Raw genomic sequence first — 24,058 nt, 5'->3', positions numbered from 1 at the left:
CTGAATTCCATGTGTGTTAACTCCTTTATCTCTGTCACTTTTGGGCATGTTTCTATTTAAATTTGTTGGCCCTCGTTATAGACCCATACTTTCCTGCTTCTTTCCGTGTCTGGTACTTTTTTATTGTATGCTGAGTATGTAAGTGTTATATTTAATGTCTGAGATTTTCATTTCTATCTTTAAAGCATCTTGATCTTTATTAAATTAGTTCAGCAACTTGTGGGTCAACTTGATGTCTTCAAGGCTTGTTCTTAGACTTTGTTAGAGGCCTAGAGGCTCCTTTATTGGAATGCTAATTAATCCGATTGCTACAGCATGATCCTGCTGGGATCCTTCTGATATCTGCTGAAATCCTTGCTGGTTCACAGGTGCCTCTGAACTCTGACTAGTCAAAACTGAACTCTGTCCAACTCTGTAGTCTCTGTGGGTGGTTGGGGCTGGAAGTCTGTGGTTCTCCTTTGGCCAGACACACTCTTACCCTGTATGCTGTGTGTGCGCACATTCAGTAACACTTAGGTAGAACCCTCTGCATATTTCTGCAAGTCTTTTTCTTCCTTGCCCCTTTTTGAGTATTTTGCAAATGCTATAGCTGTCAGTTTCCCTGAATTCTGGTCTCAGTCTCCTAAATTCGGAATAGCTGCCTCCCTCTGCCTGGCTTCTGCCCTGTGAAGTGGTCAGTCTCTTTACCTGGGCTTATGTGGGGCACATGGCTTTGTTTCTCTTCTCCCTGGGGCACTGTATCTAGTGTCTGAAAATAGATATTTTATAAATATTGTCCATTTTCCAGTTGTTTTCATGGGAGGGCAAGTCTCATATTAGTTACCACAACATTGCTTGTAGAAGCCCTTGATTAATTTTTAATGAAAAATATTAAGTTACTTGTGGATGAAACAAACTACGTGACATTTCAAATTATGGTTAAACTAAAACAAACAAACAAACCTGTATTTGTTTATTGAGAAATTGCTTGTTGGTGGGGATCTCCCTGCTGGGAGGCTTGTGACCGCCCTGCCGAGAGCCTGAATGCCGGCCCTTCTGCCATCTCTAGATGTTCCTGCCCTCTCTGGGGGCTTCCCTTTAAAAAAGAGGTGGATGTCAGTTTTGAGTCCTGATTCTGATAGTAACGTGTGCATTGAAAATAATACATAAATCACAAAATAGAAAACCCCTGCCAGTCTGCGGTGGCTCTCATGAGCATTTTGGTATAAATCCTTTCTGACAGTACCTTCCCCGAGCCACGTTCTTGCATGGTTGGATAATTCTGTATAGTACTGTTTTTTCCAGTAAAATCTTTATTCAACAATATGCTATGGGTCATCCTTTCATGTTAGAAATTGTGTGTCCTTGCAAGTGTTTTATTAGCTGCATAGTTTCTGATAAATTATAGCTTCTGTAACTGGCCTGATATTGGTGAATTTAAAAGTTATTTTGAAATTCTAGATTAAAAAAATAAGCATATTTCAAGAATTTTGGTTATTTGGCCAAAATGCTCTTCAGAAGACTATGCAACTTATCTACTGTGTATTAATTAATCAATTAATCTTTCTCTGTTTTCCAATCTGATAACTGTAACAATGGTATCCCATTTAAATTTACATTTGGTTAGATTTTAATGTGTGAGGTTGAAGATAATTCTTACCTAAGAAAGTATATTTCTCATATTTTTATTTTCTAAGTCTGTTCATGTTATCTGCTTAGTTTTCTACTGTGTGTTTTTAAAGTTCTTTGCATGTAAAGTTTGTTAATAACTTTTTATTTTCCAATTTTTCTAAATACTTTCGTTTATAGTTTCTGTTGCCCATATAAAAGTTCAGTGTGTTTATATAATGTGACCTACCAATATTTTTTAAATGGTTTCTGCTTTTTGGTTTTATGCCTAGACTATTTCTACTCATGATTATATTTTAAATAATTAGTTTTAAAATAATTCCTGCTTTACATATAAAATCTGATTACCATTTTTGGGGGGAGTTTTTTTTTTTTAGTTTAATTAAAGTTAAAAAGAAAAAAAAGCTGTTAGGTGCATCAGTACCATTCACTGAAGAACTGTTTTGTTAGTTTTTTTATTTTTTCACAAATTTAATATTGTCCCCAAATGGTTATACAATTCTAACTTTTCAACATCAGGGTATGAGCGTGTCTGTTTCTCCATAACTTTACCCAGTACACGTTGCAAATATGTTCTCCAATCTGTTTCTTAACTTCTGGCCTTATAATATCTTTGCCATGTAAATATTTCAAATTTTATTTAGGTAAATATTTATATGTTTTCTTTTACTGTTTATATGTTTTTATTTATGCATTTATAGGCTTTGTCTTGTGCCAGGAGGCTGTTTGCCCACCAATATTCATTTATCATTTTAACCACTTTTAAATGTTTGTCAGTAGCTGGAATTGAAAGGTGAGAGCCAAGTAATTTGCATTTACAGTATTATAATTATTGAAATAGTTCCTACAGTTCTGTCTGATGCACAGAGACCTAGGAGAGGGAAGTTGAATCATGTCACTTAGTATGTGTGGCTAAGGAATTGTTTTAGAGTTAAGTAGGTTCTTTATTTTATTTTATTTTTTTATTTCATGTTATGAGCTGAGCAGAGTCATGCCTCACTCCAGCCTGCATCTTCTGTGTCATCATTTCCCTCCTCAGCCCTTTCCCATCCTTGCTGTGCTTCCCAGGGTTTTCAACTTGCTTTTCTTTTTTTTTATGTTGTGAAATAAATCTGTTCTGTTATCTTATTACTTGACATCTAGCTTATTATTCTCATACTATTTGTTAAGGTAAGTTTTATCATAGAGACATTCTTGCAATCTATTGACTTTCTAATGTAATTGGAACTGATTGCAGGGTTAGTGCTACTGTTTCATGGTTACATATTTCCTCCTTGTGTCCTTCTTTTTCTTGTATACATCCTCAAGTAATCTCTGCAGAACTAAAGTGCGGATAATATGAGTCCTTAAACGACTGGAGGGGATTTTGGTTGACTGTAACACTTGGACGAAAGCCCCACCCTCTGGGTCCTCCTCCTGAAGAGCCTTCCAAGGATTCTAGCGTCACTGGCAGTAGCCAGCTTGGGAGCAAGTCACACTAAATGATATTTTTCTAGCAGATTTAATTTTGCTAAGGGTAGTAGAAAAGAAAGTACAGAATCAAAACACTATGTTAGAAAATATTTGTCTGAAAAAACAGAAAGCCAAAAAATCCAGCCAAGCAAGAATATTGGTGTATGATTCCATTAACATACAATTCCGTACAAACAATCAACAGGTGATAGAGGTTAGCAGTGCAGGGATAGGTGGGCTGCAAGGGGGAATGGGGGCACTTTTGTGAATAATGGAAATATTCAGTATCATGAGGTGGTGATGATCACAGGCATACACACACATCAAAACAAAACGGTACACTTTAAACATGCAGTTTATTGCAGTAAATCACACCTTAATGAAGTAGTTACAGTTTTTCATACTGTTATCTATAACTTTGAGTAGTGCTCTTTGCCATGATTACAGGAAGTGACATTTTATTTTCTTCAATATTATAGGATGTTTTCTTTATTTTTATTAGTGACAGATATACACATATATAAATTCAAAAATATTTACAGAATTAAACAATTCATACAATGCAACTTTAAAATTTTTGTGGCCAGTACACTTTGATACAGAGTCTGATTAAGAATTTTAGTGACATAACTATATGGCAAAATGAAAACATTTTAATTTTTGCTGTGACCACACCACCAAAAAGCAGTATATCCTAGGAAAAAAGGAAGTTCAACTGAATATCTGATTCATTAATCAATTTTAAATTTTAGCTTCACATAACTTGGCACGTTAGGTATAGATCTTTTTTCCTTAGAGAAGAAAGCTCTGATTTCATTATGGATGCAGGCAAGGCAATTGAGTTTTTCATGTAATAGCTTATGCCCATAATCGTCCTCATTCTGGCGTTGGTGTCTCTCGTGGTGTAGATCTGAGGGTCTTCTGTGTTGTGAGCTGTTCGTTGTATCCGAGTTGTGTCACATCAGACTGTGTCCATGGTGACAGCCAGGCTAAGTGAACTTAGAGACCTAAGAACTCATCTGGAGGAATAACCTTCATCGATTCTGTTACATTTTCAGGAACTTAATATGATCAGAGGATTAAAATTTCGAAGAGTCATGTGTGCTTCAGAGCCTGTAATGGCAGGTGCGGTTTCTTGTGGCTTCATAGCTGTCTAGAGGCACAGTTTTCAGGCGTTGTAGACATTTGGGAAATATGTTTCTGGCTTTTGTGATCAAACAAATTTATTAACAACCACAAGACCACAGTAATTTTCAATAAATCATGACATGCTGATTTATTTCAAAAGATCCATATAGCAGTAAACAATACCATTTACATTTAATTAGTTTTATTGAACGAAAGGCAATTTTATTTGTAATGAACCACATGTTATGATTAAGGATGTATTTTAATGACCTTTAAGTAATGCGAACAAATGTTGCCCTTGACCTCACAGCAGAGGCTTTCTTCCATTATTGAAAACTTCAGAATGATTTTTAAATTATCGTGAAAAGCTTCGAATGACATTCTCATTATTGTGCCATTTATTCAGTCATTTGATGTCTACTATACTAGATGAAATGCATTACTCTAAATGCTGATGTGTGTGTAGAAATGAGCTTGCCAGCCTGTTTTTTATTTTCATGTATCAAAAGGTAGTTTGAGGTATGAAAGTTTCATGTTTTGGAAATTACTGTGACAGTGTCATATTCAAATGATGAGTGATTCTCAGACTTGCCTTATTGCTGGAATCATTTGACTGCTTATTAAACATTCTAGTAGAAGCTTCATAATTCTCAAGTTACTAGAGAATATTTCTTTTTGTGTAAACCAGCTTAATTGAAAATAAATTTTTGCTATTAACAGTTAATACATAGTCTAAGTTACTGTAACAGTTGCACTGTGGTAAACTAGTATGTTCAACCTTTAGTCCACCCTTCCTGCAGCCTCTGTTCTTTAGAAATCTGGAAACTAGCCTGCACGTATTTTTCACAGTTTCTTGAAAGGTGTGTGAATTCGCTTTCACGTTGAATGTACTTTTGCAGAGCTTGTAAGGCAGGAGTGAGGAGGAGGAATCTTTCTGCCTGTGTGTTCTCTGCTGACAGGTGTTCTCAGGGGTCTGAGCTCCTGCTCCTGCTCTCCAGCTTTAGGGCTTGGGTGGGAGTGCACTGTGTGCATCGTGGTCTCCAAACCATGTGTCTCAGATGTGTTCCTTGCCGTGGTGCTTTCCTTGGATGGATATTTTGGTAGCATTCTGAGAGTAGCTTTGGAGCTTCAGTCCTGAGCTTCATCCTTTCATTGATTTGAGAAGCATCTTGTTCTGTGTATGAAATCACTGTCTGCTACACGGTCTAGGATGGCTTCTGTTTCCTGTACTGAAACGTGACTGACACACCTTGAATCAAAACAGATTTTCACCCTCACAACAGCCCAGGTGGGTGGTCAAAGGCTGATCTCTGCTGATACGTGATATGTGGTTTTGCAGGGTGGGTTCCAGTGGCTGCCCCACCTCCACACTGCCCCACAGGGGAGGGGAAGGAAGGGCCTGGTGAGTACTTGGACTCAGAGGGGCACATGTCCTTTCACATGCTCTGCTGGCCAGAATCAGTTATATGGTCCTAGCCAGCTGCAAAGAAGGCTGAGAAATGTGTCCTTTAAGTGAGAAGCCGCCTACCCATCTACAGCTCCGAAGTTCTATTTTTCAAAGGAAATGGGAAGAAAGATGGAAGGTGGTCTCTGCCGAGCCATTTCTTCATTTTGTCTTCTGTTGAGTGTCTGATTCCCCCTGTGCTGCTGCTGCATGGAGTGCACAAAACCATTCCAGCAGCTCTCAGAGGACTGTGCTACCCTGAGAACAGGATGCTCCCTTTAGAATTGTTGTCATAATTACCTGTTTTATTAGCATCAGTTATCTCACGTGCATTCTTCAAGGAACTCAAAGCAATTTACAAATTTGTATGTTAATGACTCACATAGATTAAAATACAAAAATGAATGAAATGTCAACAGAAAAACAGTAAATATTCTTCTAGAAATGAAAAAGACCGTATCAATTTTAGATGATCGAATCTTCTCTGTTAAAGATTTTTTTTAGGTGATTGAGCGTGACATACAACTCTCCAGTCCCTTTAAGAAGAGATCTGGCAGGAGGAGTCCTGTGTAGAAAACATGAGGACGCCCTTTAGCCATGCTACCCCTTGTTTGAAAGGATTATTGGAATGCGTGTGTAGAATCCACAGGGAAGAGAAAGCCCGATACAAATGTAAAAGCGGAGCCCAGAGGAAGTAGATGTTCAGGAACAGAAGAGAATAAATTCAAATGTCTAATATACTTTAAGAAATCTGAGAGGATGTTACTAGCAACCTAAATAAAACAAGCTATGAGAAAGGATCATGCGGAAAATAAAAACTCTTAGAAATATATATAGTTGATGAAATTTTACAAAAGCAAGTAAGAGTGGAAAATGAATTGTTCTGTATCCCTCAGAATACAGGGCAAGACTGGGAAATACAAATTGATGGTTACCAGTTTTAGCTCGGCCCTCAGTGCTCCCTGTAATCCTTGTTAGGAGTTATAATCAACTGTGGGTCCTCTTTTTTTTTTTTTTTTTTTGAGACGGAGTCTCGCCCTGTCGCTGAGGCTGGAGTGCAGTAGCGCGATCTCGGCTCACTGTAAGCTCCGCCCCCCTGGGTTCCCGCCATTCTCCTGACTCAGCCTCCCGAGTAGCTGGGACCACAGGCGCCCGCCACCGCGCCCGGCTAGTTTTCTTGTATTTTTAGTAGAGACGGGGTTTCACCGTGTTAGCCAGGATGGTCTCGATCTCCTGACCTCGTGATCCGCCCGTCTCGGCCTCCCAAAGTGCTGGGATTACAGGCGTGAGCCACCGCGCCCGGCCAACTGTGGTTCCCCTTATTGATGACAGTGCTTTCAGACTTTTCCACTCTCCTTTAATTTCTGATCCAACTGTCTTTTCCTTCACTGGTAAGACCAGTTTGTCTTAACTTACATGGAAAAAGCAGTCTATCAATTGGAAATTCCTTCATTATCCCATAAATAAAGAACATTACCTCTATTCCACTGTTTTGCCTATAATTACACTAAATAATCCTTCTAAGAATAATTATTTTATAACTTTCAACTGATCTTATCCAATTGTGCTTTTTAGAGACCTTGGTAGATGAGTACTTTCTTCTCTCTTTTTCTAATCTTTCTCTGTTAGTTTCTTTCTGTTATCCCTTAAGGCCTTCAAGTGTACCTCGGCTTCTCGTCTTCCTTTAGATCTTTCTTCAGTATTACCGTAATTGAATATTTTTGGAATACTATTTTATCTCTTGACTTTTTAGCACTTTTTTTTTTAGTTTGCAGTATGCTCTTAACTAAAATATGCCTTTAACTAGAGTTTTTAACTAGTTACAGTATGCCTTTAGTTTGCAATATGCCTTTAACTAAAAGTGTATTGTGAAAATTATACCACTTCACATAAAATATAATAATTTCGTTCTTGAGACCAGGCACGGTGGCTCATGCCTGTAATCCCAGCACTTTGGGAGGCTGAGGTGGGCGGATCACAAGGTCAGGAGTTCGAGACCAGCCTGACCAACATGGTGAAACCCCGTCTCTAATAAAAATATAAAAATTAGCTGGGCATGGTGGCATGCACCTGTCATCCCAGCTACTCAGGAGGCTGAGACCAGGGAATCACTTGAACCCGGGAGGCAGAGATTGCAGTGAGCCAAGATCTTGCTGCTGTACTCCAGCCTAGGTGACAGAGCGAGACTCCATTTAAAAAAAAAAAAAAAAAAAAGAATTTTGTCCTTGAATAGACCTATTTCCCCCACTCACGCTTTGTACTATACAGTCCCCTTGAACAATACAGGGCTCAAGGGTGCCAATCCCCCATGAAGTCAAAAATCTGTGTGTAAACTTTTAACTGCCCCCAAATTTAACTGTTAATAGCCTACTGTTCACTGGAAACCTTGCTGATAACCTAAACAGTTGTTTAACACATATTTTGGATGTCATATGTATTATATACTGTATCCTTACAATAAAGTAAGCTAGAAAAAAGAAAATATTATTAAGAAAATCATACTGAACAGAAAATACACTTATAGTACAGTACTGAATTTATTGATGGCACAAGTTGACATCACCTGTTTACAAGGTGCACTGTCTGTCTGAAATGGTGGGCAGCCATAGCTGCAGACTTTAATCCACCACACATGCTGAGCAACTCAGCTTTTTCTTGTAATGTCATGACTTTTGTCTACTTTTTGAGAACATTTCCATCCAGCATCACTAGAGGCACTTCTTATGGGTCCTGTGGTGTTATTCAAGGTTCACACCATGGTATTATGCTAAACACGATGGAAAATATGTGAGCGCCATGAGCGAGCACTCGGTACTGTGATGCATAGGGTCCTGGAGCGGAGATGGCTCACACAGAGGTCAATGGTGCCGCACCACATTTCCAGCGGACCCTCGCACTCACTCCCCGCAGCAACAGCAGGAGGGGCTGCGACACGTTTCCGGGAGCACAGTGTGTACTGCACTTAGTTCTGTGCAGTTAGGGTTTGATACTGCATCTTCAGGATCAATTTGCAAGTCACTCAGCTGCAGATGTTGTCATGACCTGTGTGTTTAGGTTTTATTTTACTTTTAACTTTTTGTAATAGATTTGTGTATATTTTATAGTAGAAAGTGATACAATAGACTACGTCTACATACATTTTATGTTCTCATGTTATACCTAACTTTAAACATTTAAAAAATATTTCTAGGCTATGTGATGTATCTTCAAGGTTTTTCAGATTATCAACAGATCTCCAAAAGTTTTCTAATAGATTTATTGAAAAAATTTCTTGTATAAGTGGACCTGCACAGTTCCAACCCATGTTGTTCAAGAGCTCACTGTACCTTTTAATATGTACTATATCTACAAATATTATAAACTGTTCCAGCCCATTTTATTTATATACATACACACACCCCCACACCCATATAGTTTTTTGGCACAGAGTCTTGCTCTGTCACCCAGGCTGGAGTGCAGGTGGTACGATCTCGGCTCACTGCAACCTCTGCCTCCCGGGTTCAACCAGTTCTCCTGCTTTAGCCTGGTGAGTAGCTGGGACTACAGACATGCAGCAGCATGTGTGGTTAATTTTTGTAGTTTTAGTAGAGACGGGGTTTCTCCATGAGGGCCAGGCTAGTCTCAAACTCCTGGCCTCATGTGATCTGCCTGCCTCGGCCTCCCAAAGTCGTGGGATTACAGGCGTGAGCCACCGGGCCTGGCCCATTTTATTTATAGTTTAAGGGAATTAAGATTAAAAATTGGATTTCGGTTTTTTTTGTTTTGTTTTGTTAAATATTTACTTAGATATTTACCACTTTTGTTCCTTACCATTCCTTCTTGACGATATGAGTTTCTGCCTGATATTGTTTCTTTTCAGCCTAAAGGACCTCTGCTGATATTCCTCTAGTGGATGTCTGCTGGAATGGAGTTCTCATTTTATTTATCTGACAGTGTCTTTATTTCACCTGTATTCTTAAAGAATATTCTTGCTGGATATTGAATTCTTGCTTGACAAGTCTGCCCTCCACACCCTCCACCCCTCACTTTAAATATTTTGTTCCATTGTCTTCCGACTCCATTATTTATGAGAAATCAGTGGTATTTTGATAGTACTTCTCTTGTGTGTAATGTTATTTTTCTCTAGGTATTTTTGAGATTTTTTTTTTTTTTTTTTTAGCAATTTGACTTTTATTTCTAAATTTTATTTGTCTTTTTAGGGGTTTTCTGGGCTTCCTGAATCTGTACATTTCTGGCTGACAATAAATTTGGCATATTTTTAGTCATTGTTTCTTCAAGTAGTTTTTGTTTTTTCATTCTCTGTCTGTCCACTCATTCTGAACCCCAGTTACATGCATGTTAGACTCCGTGATATTCCCTTCATGGTTCTATGACTGTATTCATGTTCAAAATAATTTTTTCCTATGTCCTTTGGAATCATTATCTCTTGACCCACGTTCAGATTCACCATCGTCTGTAATCTGTGAATCCCATCTGAAGAATTTATTGCAGACATTGCATTTTTTCAGTTTTGGAATTTCTGTGTGCTTCTTCGTTCTTAAATACACTTTCTCTTTCTTTGTTGTGATTTCCTCCTTGTTTACTCGTTAGGAGCATGCTTTTCTTTCAGATGTGCTAAAGCTGCTTTGAAATTCTCCCTTCTTAATTCTGATGTTTGGTCATCTCAGGGCTAGTCTTCACTGATTATGTGCTTTCTTGGATATGGACCTTGCGTTTTTGTTTCTTCATATGTTTAGAAATTTGGATCATCTCTTCATTTTTTAAAATGATTCATTGTAGAGAGGCAGGATTCAGGGTTCTGTTATGTTCTCCTGAAAGTACTAGTTTTTTGTTTGGTTCTGTTTTAACTGGTAGCTAACTTGACTGAAGTCAAACTCTAGACTCTACCTTTCTGGCATTAGGGAGCTGCTGTGGTGGTCTCGGTTCCATTCTTTTAGTGGATATAGGTTAGGGCATGACAGGTTAGATGTCAGAATGAGATCATACACACATTCGGCCCCTTCTGAGGCACTCTCCTTTCTGAGCTTCCATTTCTTTCTCACTTTGCAGCTGCTGTGGTCACCCTAATCTCTCACCTCTGCTTCTTCATGTCTGGGAGTCTGGGAGTTTTCTGTTTGAGTTTTAGCAGCCATGACAGAACTTTATACACTCACATGTACAGAATGGAAATCAGAATTGTAGAAATGGCAAACTGTGTGTATTAAAGGGTCATGGCGGGGCGGGTCACAAGACCACCCAAAATTAGATGGTTTGTTAGGAGGACTCCCCAGGACTCAGCATATGATCCTCCTCCTGGCTGTGATTTATGACAGCAAAAGCATAGAGCACAGTCAGCAGCAAGAAGAGGCACTGGTGTGGCTTCCAGTGGAGACCAGGCTCAGCCTCGCCTCTGGAGACTCTCTGATTTAACCTTTATGTGTAGTCAATGAATGAAACAACCTAAAGCCTATGTCTTTTCTGCTCCAAAATTAATGGTATGAAAGTAGCTATGATGTGTGTTTTGTGAAAGCTTTCCCATGTGATTTTATAAGTATGCATCATGAGCACATGGTTCAGACACATGGAATAAGCACGTCCTCATGGCTGTAAGGAAGGCCACGCTTAGCTTATAGTGACCAGTGCCTGCTTGTGGCTGTAAGGAAGGCCACACTTAGCTTATAGTGATCAGTCCCTGCTTGAATGAAAACATGTAAACAGATCTAGGAATTTATTAAACTGTTTTATAAAACTTATGAGGAATTGTGATAGTTCCTTAATTCCCCCTGAACACTTTGAGGTGACTTCAAGATATTCCTAAACAGGCTCCACCTCTACCATTGGAGCCCCCTGGCAGGCCCTGGGGCTGCCTGTTGTGATGTCTCCTGCATGATTTTGATTCACACCTGCTGTTCAAGGGCACACCCTGTCAAGCTTAAAAATGGTTTCTGTCTTTATCTGACATTGTAATTTATAGTGTTGACACACAAAAATCTAAGAAAATCAATGATCGCTTTTTGTAAATAATATATGAAAAATATTAATTAGCAAATGAGAAATTTCCAAGTAATTTTACTAAATTATAACATTATAATCAATTCAAATGTTCTGTATTCCAGGACCTTTTTTCTATCAGTGCTTATGTTTATGCTCAGAAACCACAAATGGACATTCACAGTTTTGAAGGCACATTTACCAGGGTAAGTTAAACCTGTTGTTCAGTACAAATAGAGTTATTGTGTAAGTTAAAAGTAGCAAACCTTTATTTTGAGACAGTTCAGTCAAGAATAAATTCAAATAGAAGTTTCAAACTAGAAAGGGAAAACCTATATAATGTTTGAAGTTCTTAAGTGTACCCATATTTAATATGTCTTTGGGATACATTTAGTACAGTTTTTGGAATTTTTTTAGCATAGTTACTAATAAGATCTTTATCTCCTAAAATATTGTGAATCAGTTAAATGAAGTAATTTATTTTCATTTTGACCCATAGTTGGTATACCATAATATCCACATCATGTCTAGCTTTTTACTGTCTGAGTTGGGTGGGTGTTTGTATGTATGTCTGTGAGTCTGTATGTGCATGTTATGTTTCTTTATACACATATGTATATTTCATGCCACACACTTTATATTATTATAGAGTTTTGTTAAAGCTGGAAGAACTTTGCCCCTGACTAATAGGGCTTGAGAGACTCAGTAACTCTTTATTTTAACAGCTTATAGCTGATATTATAAATGCTTTATAGTAAGGGATTTTAGTACATGACTATAGGTTATTTGTAATTGCTGCAGTTATTTTAAAAATACTTTTGTTGGTGAATTCATCTTTTATTTCACTCTTGGTCACATGCAGTTATTGGCAAGCAGTTGTCATCAGTTGAAAAAGCATTTTCAGAGCTTATATAATGCGACAGTTAGTGTGCAAACTCTGGGAATGTGAAGTGCGGGCACTGTGAGGTCATTACAGTCCTGTGGTGCTCTGGGCCTTTTGCAGCTGCCTATTTCCATAGGTGCTGCACACAAGCATGCATAAGATGTTCATGGAGGGACAGAGGAGGAAGCATGTCCTGGTGATAAGTATCATGCAATGAATTCTGAAATAAACTCATATCTTTTTTTTTTAAACAAAAGTAGTTGTTATGAAAACAGTGTGTTCTTATTAAAGACAACATATGAGAATAAATGTTACAAAAAGGTACCCTTAGTATGATAAATGAAAAGTTATTTATGTAACCACTATTAAGAATTTGAAATATTATTTGCTTTCTTCCTTTCCTTTTCTTACTCTTTTCTCTAATTTATATTGCTCATGACTTTGAAAAGTTGGAAATGTTTGCTAGACAATGTGTGGAAGTACAAGGAAGTCAGAGAGCAAGTGCGGGTTGGCTGAAAAACCTGGTTCAAAGGGAAGCATATGGCTCAGTATGCAGGTGTGACAAGGGCTGGGCCATGTAGGACTAGAAAGATATCCAGGCTTGACCGGAAGAAGCCATTGAAGGATCTTCAGCTTAGAAGAGAAATGATAAATATATTTTTAAAAGATTCATTCATAAGTTCTGATTCCCTTAGGATAATGGTGGCCACTTAATTTTGTTATATACCACATAGCCTTCCAAAATCATACAGGCTAACTATGAGAGTAGAGAGTGTAATCTGTAGCTCATGTTTAGCAGAAATGTGAGACAGAAAATACTGTGAACTTCAATTTACTGTAAGTGGGGAAAATATCCAGAATAACACAGTTAGCTCCAGAGCCAGGATGGTGCAGCAGAAGGAGATTGTCTTGGGATGCTGATATCATGTAGGTTTTGCATTCAGAAGAAAAAGGATTCCTAACTAGGATAATGCATCCTGTGAATGAATTGGGTAAGCAAAGCGATGGGACATTGAAGGGACTTGTGGAGAAGTACAGATTGGAAGTGACCTTGGGGGAATGTACAGGGGCAAGGGGCACTGGCAAAGAGTTGGTGGCTCTCGGAGGCTTAATTAGGAAGAAAAAGACAAAGTTGACCTTTCTGAAACATGATAATAGCAATCAGAAGAGTCAGTCCACACCACCCCAAAAGGATGCTTTTCACTGAAGACATTGACCTTCATTGTGCCTGTAGAAGAAGACACTCTTGGATTAAGAAACAAATTCCACCTCCCATCCTTGGAATAGGATTTCCTATTTGTACAGATTCAAGAAAAACAGCTCTTATTATTATGAATAGAGGAAGGAACCCATTTTGCTGTCTCACCCAGGCTAGAGTGCAGTGGTGTGATCATAACTCATTGCAGCCTCAAACTCCTAGGCTCACGCAGTCCTCCTGCCTCAGCCTCCTGAAGTGTTGGGATTATAGACACGAGAGCCGTCGTGCCTGGGCAAATGTAGTTATCAACAGAAGAAAACAGATAAGTGAGAAGCACATTTTCAATTGATAAAAAATTTCTAAAAACAGGGAAAGGAAAAACCTCAATGCAAAGTAATTCTATAACAATGCAACAAGCCTGATTTAAATATAACTAACCAAACGATGGTACTTAGGAAAGAACACCGTAAATCAGACATTTAAAAACACAAGAATCAAAGTGGAATAAATTTCTCAAGAATGTAAGAATAAAAGCTTAAGAATAAAACAGGACAATGTGAATGAGAAGGCTAACTGAACTCAGAACACTGAACATGAGCATCTGAGAAGGGAGGACTGAAACACTGAACATGAGCATCTGAGAAGGGAGGACTGAAACACTGAACATGAGCATCTGAGAAGGGAGGACTGAACCACAGCATGCCTGTGCGGGATGCACAGTAAGAGATAGGGAGGTTGTAAGAAAAGAGTCGGGGAAACGAGATGATTAAAGAGGTGAAAAGGACTAGAGGTTGATAGATGGGGAAGAACGGCAAGAAAGACCCGACATGAGAGTCTTGAAACAAAATCATGAAGCGGTTTGAAACATTGACAGCTCAAGTATGTGTTACTAAATACAAGGATGTCTGAAGGTACACACTGAAAGGGCCCAGCATGCACGTGAGAGAACTTCAAGACATGTAGCTGCTTGTCATATTTTACATATACAGGGAAAAATCCTTTGGTCTCCCTGGGAAAATGACTAGCTCCCCACAGTTGGAAAGGGCCAGGTTGGTGTCAGTGTTTGCAGCATGCAGGGCCATACAAGAGCAGGGCAGCCTTTCCAGGAGGCGCAGGGGAAGAATGTGTGAGTGGAGCGTTTTGCTCCTTCGAGACTGTCCTGCAAGTGCCAATTCTGTGGAGAGCAGTCTCAAGCTCTCAGAATTCAGAGAGAATTCTGTACAATACAGAATTCAGGTGTGTTGTACACATGAGCCTTTTGTGAATAATCTCACAGAGGATTAGCTCTGCCCAGCCTATAGATGACCTGGATGAACTTTAAGTTTTATGGTGAGCACTGAAGCTCTAACAGATCTAAGAATAAAACAGTGGAGGGAGGATGGGTGGAAGATGGTACAGTGTATATGAATTTTATATGCTTCCTCAAATAATCAGCTGAAAAGCAGGAAGAGGAGGAGAGGAGAAAATAGAAGGAGCTCATTGGTTGCTACATGGGTGGAAAGGCTGTCAGAGACTTTATTGAAAGCTGACGAGCTCAATAGTAGCTGTCTAAGCAAGGAGAGTAGGATGAAGGCAGGCTTCTGGGACACTGGGAAAATGGTAGTGACCAGAAAATACACACCTCACCAAAAAATAAATTTGGTTTTAAAAATTAGACAACAGTTTATCAATTAATATGGCTAAAGATGCATAGTACGCAGGCTTTTTCACACAGAAAATTGGATCAGAAAGGCTAAAGGGTTAAGGAAAGATACATCAAGCAAATACAAATAAAAAGGAAGCAGGAGTTGCAGCCTTGGTATTTAACAAGAATACCAGTATAGAATCGAGAAAGCATTTTAGAATGAGGAAGAGAAAGATGCTATAAGATAATAAAGTCCGTCATAGGAAACTTTAACATCCACCTGCAGTGCCTAGTGGGTCAGGTGGACAGAAAGGTAGGAGAGGTATAGAAGAGAGAGCTCAGAACATGAGCAGTGAAATATATCATTTTAAATTTTTATTGAACTTTGTTCCCCAGTAATTTTTATTTCAGCATATATAGGGTGTCACCAAAAGTTGAACATACATTTGTTTGTAAAGAAATTTTTAGTTCTGTAACATAGAACTCATACAGACAATATTCTCTGATCACAGTGCAATAAAATTAGTAAGCAGTAACAAAATCAGTGAATGAAACGACTTTCTGCCTGCAAATGTAAATACTATATATTAATTAATTTTTGTATCCAAGGAGAAATATGAACTGAAATTGGAGAATTTCTAAAAAATATTGGTAATGGAGACACTACATATCAAAATCTGAATCTGGTGGATATGTGTAGAAATAGGAAAATTTATAATCTTTATATATAGAGAGAGCAATAAAAATAAAAGAATGAAAATTGATGAATTAAGTATATGAAAAGGTGAACAAAAAGTGTGCAGAGGGAAGAACATATAAAGGTTTATGTTAAGGTCACATAACTACAAAACCGTTCTGTTAGGGTGGGGATTTCAGAGGCCAGGTAATAAATGGAGGTAAGTTTTTAAAAAAAATATTATGTGTTAAGTGATATAATATTGATTCAGAGTAACCTGTGATAAGTAAAGGTTGCATACAATAATTCTCAGAGCAACCACTAAAAAAAGAAAGAGGTCAATAGAGGTGATGAAGTTAGATGCTAAAGTGGGATCAACTGGTTTCTTTCCCCTGAAAAAAGATAGGTGCAGGAAACGAAATACCAGGTGTGACAAGTAGAAAACAAAGAGCAAGATGGTTGACTCAGTAATTAAACATCTCTGCAGTTAAAAGGCACAGACTGTCAGACTGGAGAAAAACATAGTACCCCCAGACTGATAGAACTAATAGGCAACATAAAATCTACAAGAATGGATTTTTTCCTTCTAATCTATAGAATACGGACATGTAGTTTATTAAAACTATAGAATATTAAAATAACATTAGGAAGGCACTTTAGCATATTGACAGATATTATTAAATGCAACAGCTACATAATACACATTTTTAAAAATCTCATGGAACAATCCCAACTATAGTTGAATAGAATACAAGTCTTAGTATATTTTTTTTAAATTGTAATTATATATATACACACACACTAATTACAATATGGAATTAGAAATAAATAAAAAGTCTTCAGAGCCAGACTCCGTCTCAAAAAAAAAAAAAAAAAAAAAGTCTTAAAAATCCTCAGGTATTTGGAAATTAAACTCATAAACCTAAGTTTAAAATTAGATGGTTTAAATCCCCAATTAAATGGCCAGGATTGTCAAGTTGTGTAAAAAAGCAAGATTCAAATATATGGTACCTATAAGAAAACACATTAAAAACACAGGTAAAAAGTAAAAGGAAAAATAGATACCGTACCAACACTAATCAAAGCTGCAGTTACTTACAGTAATATCACACAAAGTACATCTCAGAGCATCATGAGAAAAGGGTTTATTATGGAGACAAGCCCTAAACATTTATGCACTAATAGCAGAGCTGCAAAATTCGGTCATGAATTGCTTAATAGCAGAGTTACATTCTGAGAAGTTAGACCATTTCGTCATTGTGCAAACGTTACGGAGTGCACTTACACAAACCTAGATGGTGTAGCCTGCTACGCACCCAGGCTGTATGGTGTAGTAGCTCCTGTACTTCAAACTTGTACAGCGTGTTACTGTGTTTAATAATGTGGGCAGTTGTAACACAGTGGTAAGCATCTGTGTATCTAACCACAGAAAAGGCACAGTAAAAATGCTGTATAAAAGATGAAGAATTGGTACACCTGTATGGAGTACTGACCACAAGTGCAGTTTCCAGTACTGGAAGCTGGTCTGGGTGAGTCAGTGAGTGAGCAGTGAGTGAATGTGATGGCCTGGACATGACTGCACACTACTGGAGACTTTAAACACTACATGTAGGCTACACTCAACCTATTTTAAAATGTTTTTCTTAAATAGTAAATTAATCTCAGCTTCCTATAACTTTATCGGTTTTGTTTTTTTTTTTTTTTTTTTTTTTTTTTTGAGACAGTCTCGCTCTGTTGCCCAGGATGGGGTGCAGTGGCACAATCTCAGCTCACTGCAACCTCCGCCTCCCAGGTTCAAGTGGTTCTCCTGCCTCAGCCTCCTGAGTAGCTGGGGTTACAGGCACACACTGCCACGCCTGGCCATTTTTTTCTATTTTTAGTAGAGATGGGGTTTCACCATGTTGGTCAGGCTGGTCTCGAACTCCTGAGCTCATGATCCGCCCGCCTCGGCCTCCCAAAGTGCTGGGATTGCAGGCGTGAGCCACCGTGCCCAGCCCTATAACTTTAATTTTTAAAAATAGTTTTTACTCTATTAATAACACTTAGCTTAAAACACAAACACATTGTACACCTGTACAAAAATGTTGTCTTTATATACCTAGTCAGTAGTCTTTTTTAGTTTTTAAATTAAGTTTTAAAAATTTTGCTTTTTAAACTGTTTTTGTTAAAAAACAAAGACACGGTTGGGCGTGGTGGCCCAACTAGTTTAACACATAAACTAGTAACACAGTTGTTTGTTATTTAATATTACGTACTGTACATAATTGTATGCCCTAGGCTTTCATGACTGGCAGCCCCTAGTTTTGTTTTCACCAGCGCCACCACAAAACGTGAGTCATGTCTAATGCTATGACTTTCCGATGCTGCAGCATGACCATGCAGTAGGAATGCTTCGTCTCTGTTATACCCTGATGGGACTACTGTGGTTTGTGCCATCCATTGTCTACTGAAATGTTGTTATGTTGTACACGGTTGTACCTGAAGCAGAAACTGTTAGAACTTCAAGGAGAAATTGACAAACCCATTATGATAGTTGGAGATTTTAATACCCACTTCTCAATAATTGAACAAATGAGTAGGGAGAAAATCAGTAAGGATATAGTGGAACACTATAGTGTTGAAGAACACTGTCCGTGAAGTTGACCCCATTGATAGATACAGAGACTTAAGGCAGCAGGATGGGTAGTTTACCCAGTGCACACAGAACATTTATTAAGATATGCTAGAAAAAAGCTTAGGAAAAAAAAGCCAACTAATAAAATATGCTGTCTGACCAAGTGGGCTTAATTAAGAAATTATAATGAAGGTTTCTCGGAAATTGCCAAATATCAGATAATAAAGATACATTTCTGAATATCTTGTGAGTAAATTTGTTTATGTCAGAGCAGAGGTGGAGGTGGGAACAGACCAAGTCAGAGCAGAGGTGGAGGTGGGAACCGCGGGGTCAGAGCAGAGGCAGAGGTGGGAACCGCGGGGGTCAGAGCAGAGGTAGTGGTGGAATTGTTTTCATCAGAACAGACTTGGGTGGGGCACTGAATTTCCAGGCCACAATGCTGAGTTGCCATCCAGATTCTAGAGCCTGAGGCTCCCACACACCCTTTTAGGAGCAGGTGCTGGCTGCTGCCCTCGTTACTTCAGGACAGTCGGTTGGCCTTTCAAGTGCAAGTGCCAAGTGTTGAGCACAAACTGAATTTAGGAATGGGAATGGCTTCACCCCATGAGGCACGAGACGTGTGCCAATGACCTGGTGATGGTGGCCACTTGTGGGAGGCTGTGCCACTCAAAAGAGAGAAACTTCCTTCTGGTTTTCAAGCTAATTGAAGACACATTTACCTTGTGCAAATTACTGCAAGTTCATTCAAACAGATAGCCTTTCATTGCCTTTATTTGATGTTTTCTAACTTTTTTTTCTCATTTTAAGATATATCCATTCTGAAATCCGAATTATTTTGATGAAAATTCTTTATTTTTGTGTGTATTTTTCGAAAAGGAAGAAAATAAAGACATGATAAATAACTTGTTTGTAACGAGAAAATTGAATTCAGTTAAATTCAAATTTATCAACTGGGCATTGTTAAGGAGTGGTATCCACTTAACTTCCTTTCTTATAGTGTAATATAAGACAAAAGATATCTTTCTTTTGTGTCAGCTTAAATACTTAAATAAGATTTAGAACAAATTGTCTGGGCATGGTGGCTCATGCTTGTAATCCTAGCACTTTGGGAGGCTGAGGTGGGAGTTGAGCCCAGGAGTTCGAGACCAGCCTGGACAACATAGGGAGACCTAATTTACTTACTTATTTATTTTTTGGGATGGAGTCTCGCTATGTTGCCCAGGCTGGAGTGCAGTGACGCGATCTCGGCTCACTGCAGCCTCTGCCTCCCGGGTTCAAGCGATTCTCCTGCCTCAGCCTCCCGAGCAGTTGGGACTACAGGCATGTGCCACCAAGCCCAGCTAATTTTTGTATTTTTAGTAGAGACAGGGTTTCACCATATTGGTCTCGAACTCCTGACCTAGTGATCCACCCGCTTCAGCCTCCCAAAGTGCTGGGATTACAGGCGTGAGTCACTGTGCCCAGCCCCTGATTTCTAATTTAAATTTTTTTTTTTTTAATTAGCCTAGTGGGATGGCTACAGCTGGAGCACGCCTGTAGCCTCAGCTATTTGGGAGGCTGAGGTGGGAGGATTGCTGGAGCCTGTGAGATTGAGGTAGAGCCTGCCCTGAGCTGTGATTGCACCACTGCACTGCAACCTGGGTGACAGAGTGAGACCCTGTCTTAAAAAATAAATAAATACGGAATTAGAGCAAATTAATTCAAGGTCCCTGTGGCAATATACTCAATATGCATGCTGATGCCTGTGCAGAATTTAATATAGATGTGGGGCTGTGATGGTGTCTGCTTCTGCTTTTCTCAGGTAATGTGAGAACAACCTAAATTACTGATTGTATAACCTTTTTCATTATGTGAATGATTGATATCGCTAATTTTACTAATTGTTCAAAATCTATATGTATTCTCCTGGAAGTTTGGATTTGGAAATTGTAGCCAGTTTTGAAATATTAGCAGTATTTATGGTCCTTTAACGTCACATTCCAAGTTCGTCATTTTGAGAATGTATTTTCTGCTGTAATTTCTTTTGCAAACCATAGCACACTTATCATTGTTCATGTCTTCTTCAGCCAAAATACTCTCCTTCAAAAAAGCAAACCTCTGCTGTTTGTTAAGTAGGGTGTGCTGTTGAGAGAACAGCATGAAATGGTAACATTTTGCGTCCTCACCCAAGCACATTTTATCTATTCACACTATAGACCATTAAAGAGAAGGAAAGCAAAATGGAACATTTTAGAGATAATTTATTTATCTAAAAGACTGGGAAGATAAAGTCTTCCCAGTCGTTTATTCTGTGCTTCATGAGTCTGGTAAAAAACTACCTTTTGGAATAATTTTCTCCATGTTAGAAAAATGTTTAATGTTTATAGTCAATCATTGCCATTCCAGAACTGAAAGAAAAATACGTAGGTATTGTGTTTTCTTCAACATAAAATTGTGTTAGAGAGAAACAGAAACATTCATATGAAAAAATGGTCATATAAAAGTAACAGGAAACCAGCTAAAATTTCTAAAACTAAATTATATAGAAACTTTTGTTTACATTTGAGAAACCCTTCTAAAATTTTTATGTTTTTTAATGCCCTTATCTCTTGGACTTTGACATTAGGAGAAAATATAGTTCTAAAATATTGACATGCATCAATAATTAAACTTTCACGTCAAGTGAATCATTAGGAAGAGTTTAAAGGGAATACAGTTGTGTGAATTTCTACTGGGGTGGTGAAGTCATGATGGGCATCTTCAGGCAGGAGAACCTAGAGGAGCAGGTACCTGGTGCATCATGGAGGCAGTAGGGCGTGGAGGAGCAGGTACCTGATGAATGATCGAGGCAGGAAGCTTAGAGTAACAGCAGGCAGGAGGGCGTGGAGGAGCAGGTACCTGATGAATGATCGAGGCAGGAAGCTTAGAGTAACAGCAGGCAGGAGGGCGTGGAGGAGCAGGTACCTGATGCTTCCTAAAAGAAGGAGACTCAAATTAACTACAAGCAGGTGACTCATTTCTTTAGCATCGTGCTAGTAGGCACTGGAGGTAAAGACATCTTGATTCCTGTGGATATTAGAAAAAGAATTTCATGAGTGTTCTTTTATTTATTGGACAATGTTCATTGCCTATTCTGTGCTAGGTGCTAGGAAGGTAAAACCCATAAAACATGGGATTAGAAACATGTCAGTTGCTCTGATACAATAAACTTCTGAATTTATGGTAGACAGAAATTGTATTGCTTCATGCCTTAAAATGATAAATATAGAATTCAGTATTTGACTTCTTAATGCCAACTGTATGCTCAGCTGGCTCTGCCAACGCTGGAACCTCTAGACTCCCAGCAGGTAAAGGAGGTAAAGGATATACCATGCCAACTGTATCTGGGAAGTAGGAATGAGGATATGTATCTTTTTTTGTTTCTTCCACAGTGTGAAGCTGAGTTAGACTGTAACACCATTTTTTGCATGAGTCAGAAATTACCCATTTCGGTGCAATCCTAAATTCAGTTACAAAGTGGTCTAATCCACAGAGGCTACTTGCTTTTTCTTTAAAGTTGATATTTTTCTTGTTCTATCAAATCATAAAAGTCATAGGGGTAACTCAGTTTTTCTGGATTGTTTATCTCAGCATTGGATAAATTATATGCCTGTACTTTGAACAGCTACTTTAGTTATAAACAAAGTAAACAAAAGGCAATTTCCATCTGGCATTTTCTATGGGAAAAAACAAGAACAGTGTTGGAAAATTAAGTACTTGAATGTTCTTCTGTGTTTTAAAGACTGTAACGGTGGTGTGTTTGCTACTGTGCAGAAGCTTAATTTGATTCCAGTATATATTGACATTTGTAAACATATTACCATTAGTATGAAACTATATAAAAATAAAGTAGTTAAAGGTATAAACCACTTTTACAGCCCTCCTCCCTTCCTGATACAGATACTAGTATTACTCTTTTGACTCTTCCTTTTAAGTTCTTTTCCCCTGTAAACATGCAGACTTATATTGGGATAATATAATTCTCAGGTTTTCCACTTAAAAATATATATCCTTACTATTTTGCATATCAGTACAGGTTAATTATCAGATTTTTGTAAGTGTAACTGCTAAGTTCAGCAAAGCGTGCAACGTGTTGTACTTGATAAACTGGAATTGAAGGAAGGACTTCCTAAGGGGCTGTGGGGTTGAAGGAAGAACTTCCTAAGGGACCGTAGAATTGAAGGTGTTTGTGTATCTGCAGGAATAGTAGTTGGTCCATGCTGGAGTCAGCACATGCTGCAGACAGATTGTTTCCATCCCAGCTGTGACTGCAGGGCACTTGCTCCTTAAAACCCTTGACGTCCCTGAGAAGACCTGTTTGTGTCTTTTGTTGTGGCTGGCATTGCACTTGTGCCTACTGAGATCATATTGTAGATGATGTAACCAAGGTACTGTTTATTTAGATGCCAGTGTCTATTTTTGAAATGATTTTTTTTTCAAAGAAACAGCACTCCAGCTGTGTTGTAAACAATTCCCAGCATCATAGCCTTCACTCCCCCAAAGGCTCAGATGCTAAGGTCGGTCTTCAGGTCAGGTGGTTGCTTCTTGTGAAGGGATGTGGTGGAAGGGTCACGATCCCCAGGGCCCAGAGAGTCTGACTCTGAGCTGCACCTGCATTGCAGGACGCTTCCCAACTCCTGGGCTTGCTATTTCAGGCATACAAGGCAACTGGAGGCCAAACTCCTTCCTCAGATTGAATGTAATTGAAAATACCTTAGTTTCTAAATAATTGACATACTAGGGGAAATATTTTGGAAACGGTTAGGATTGGTTTAGATTCTGTGCTTCACAAATAAGTATATGAGAGAATCAAATATCTAGCAAATATCTTCCAAGTAATGAGCAAAATGACCAACCAATATCTCCCAAGTAATGAGCAAAATGGCCAAAATTACATCATTTAAAAGTGGCTTGATAAGTAAATAGAAGGGAAACACCAGTAGCATAAACGTATTTTGTACATGCAGATTATTTTGGAAAATATGTTTTCAATTTCTTTCGTTTTCAAATTTGATTTCTTTTTCTTTTCTTAAGCTATATATCCTGATAGCAAATTACCATTTCATAATAAAATACAGTTCTGTGGAGGTGGCATTATTTGACGGGAGACGGACGCCCGGCAGTCAGGACAGTGTGTGGCTTTTACCCTATCCAGATGGTGAGGTCATTACCTCCCACACAGGACGTCTTCCCTGTGTTACTTCTAGATGCAGGGCTGTGGCGCTTGCGGTCCTTTATTCTAGTAAGGCTTCCATAACCAAAATGTAGGCTGTGACTTTACATCAAGATGAAAAATTCCCAGATTTTAAATTGTAATTTTCTTCTCTGAATATGAACATTGAAAGTGTAAATGTAAAACTAGACTGTATGTATTGCTGTTGTGATACTGGTGTGTGGCCATATTTGCTTGCTATCTGTTTAGGTAGTTAGCATCATATAACTT

The 24,058-nt window shown here is 38.5% G+C and overlaps 1 protein-coding gene across 29 annotated transcripts in view; it reads left to right on the top strand.

The window, feature by feature from the left end:
• Positions 1–24,058, top strand: part of ATP9B (ATPase phospholipid transporting 9B (putative)) — a 295,624-nt gene that overhangs the window by 103,189 nt on the left and 168,377 nt on the right. For 24 of the 29 annotated variants that reach the window (XR_013408181.1, XM_077974850.1, XM_077974838.1 and 21 more), the window contains one exon: positions 11,728–11,808. The exons of the other annotated variants lie outside the window; for them this stretch is intronic. Coding sequence is in view for 23 of the 24 variants with exons in the window: in XM_077974838.1 (XP_077830964.1) it covers positions 11,728–11,808 (81 nt within the window). In the remaining variant the exon portion in view is untranslated. The remainder of the gene's footprint in view (positions 1–11,727; positions 11,809–24,058) is intronic. 29 annotated transcript variants of the gene reach the window in all.

The sequence above is a fragment of the Macaca mulatta genome, chromosome 18 (genome assembly GCF_049350105.2).
Source record: "Macaca mulatta isolate MMU2019108-1 chromosome 18, T2T-MMU8v2.0, whole genome shotgun sequence".
Taxonomy (NCBI): domain Eukaryota; kingdom Metazoa; phylum Chordata; class Mammalia; order Primates; family Cercopithecidae; genus Macaca; species Macaca mulatta.
Note: the sequence above shows the minus strand (reverse complement) of the source record. Positions and strands in the feature narration are given on the sequence as shown.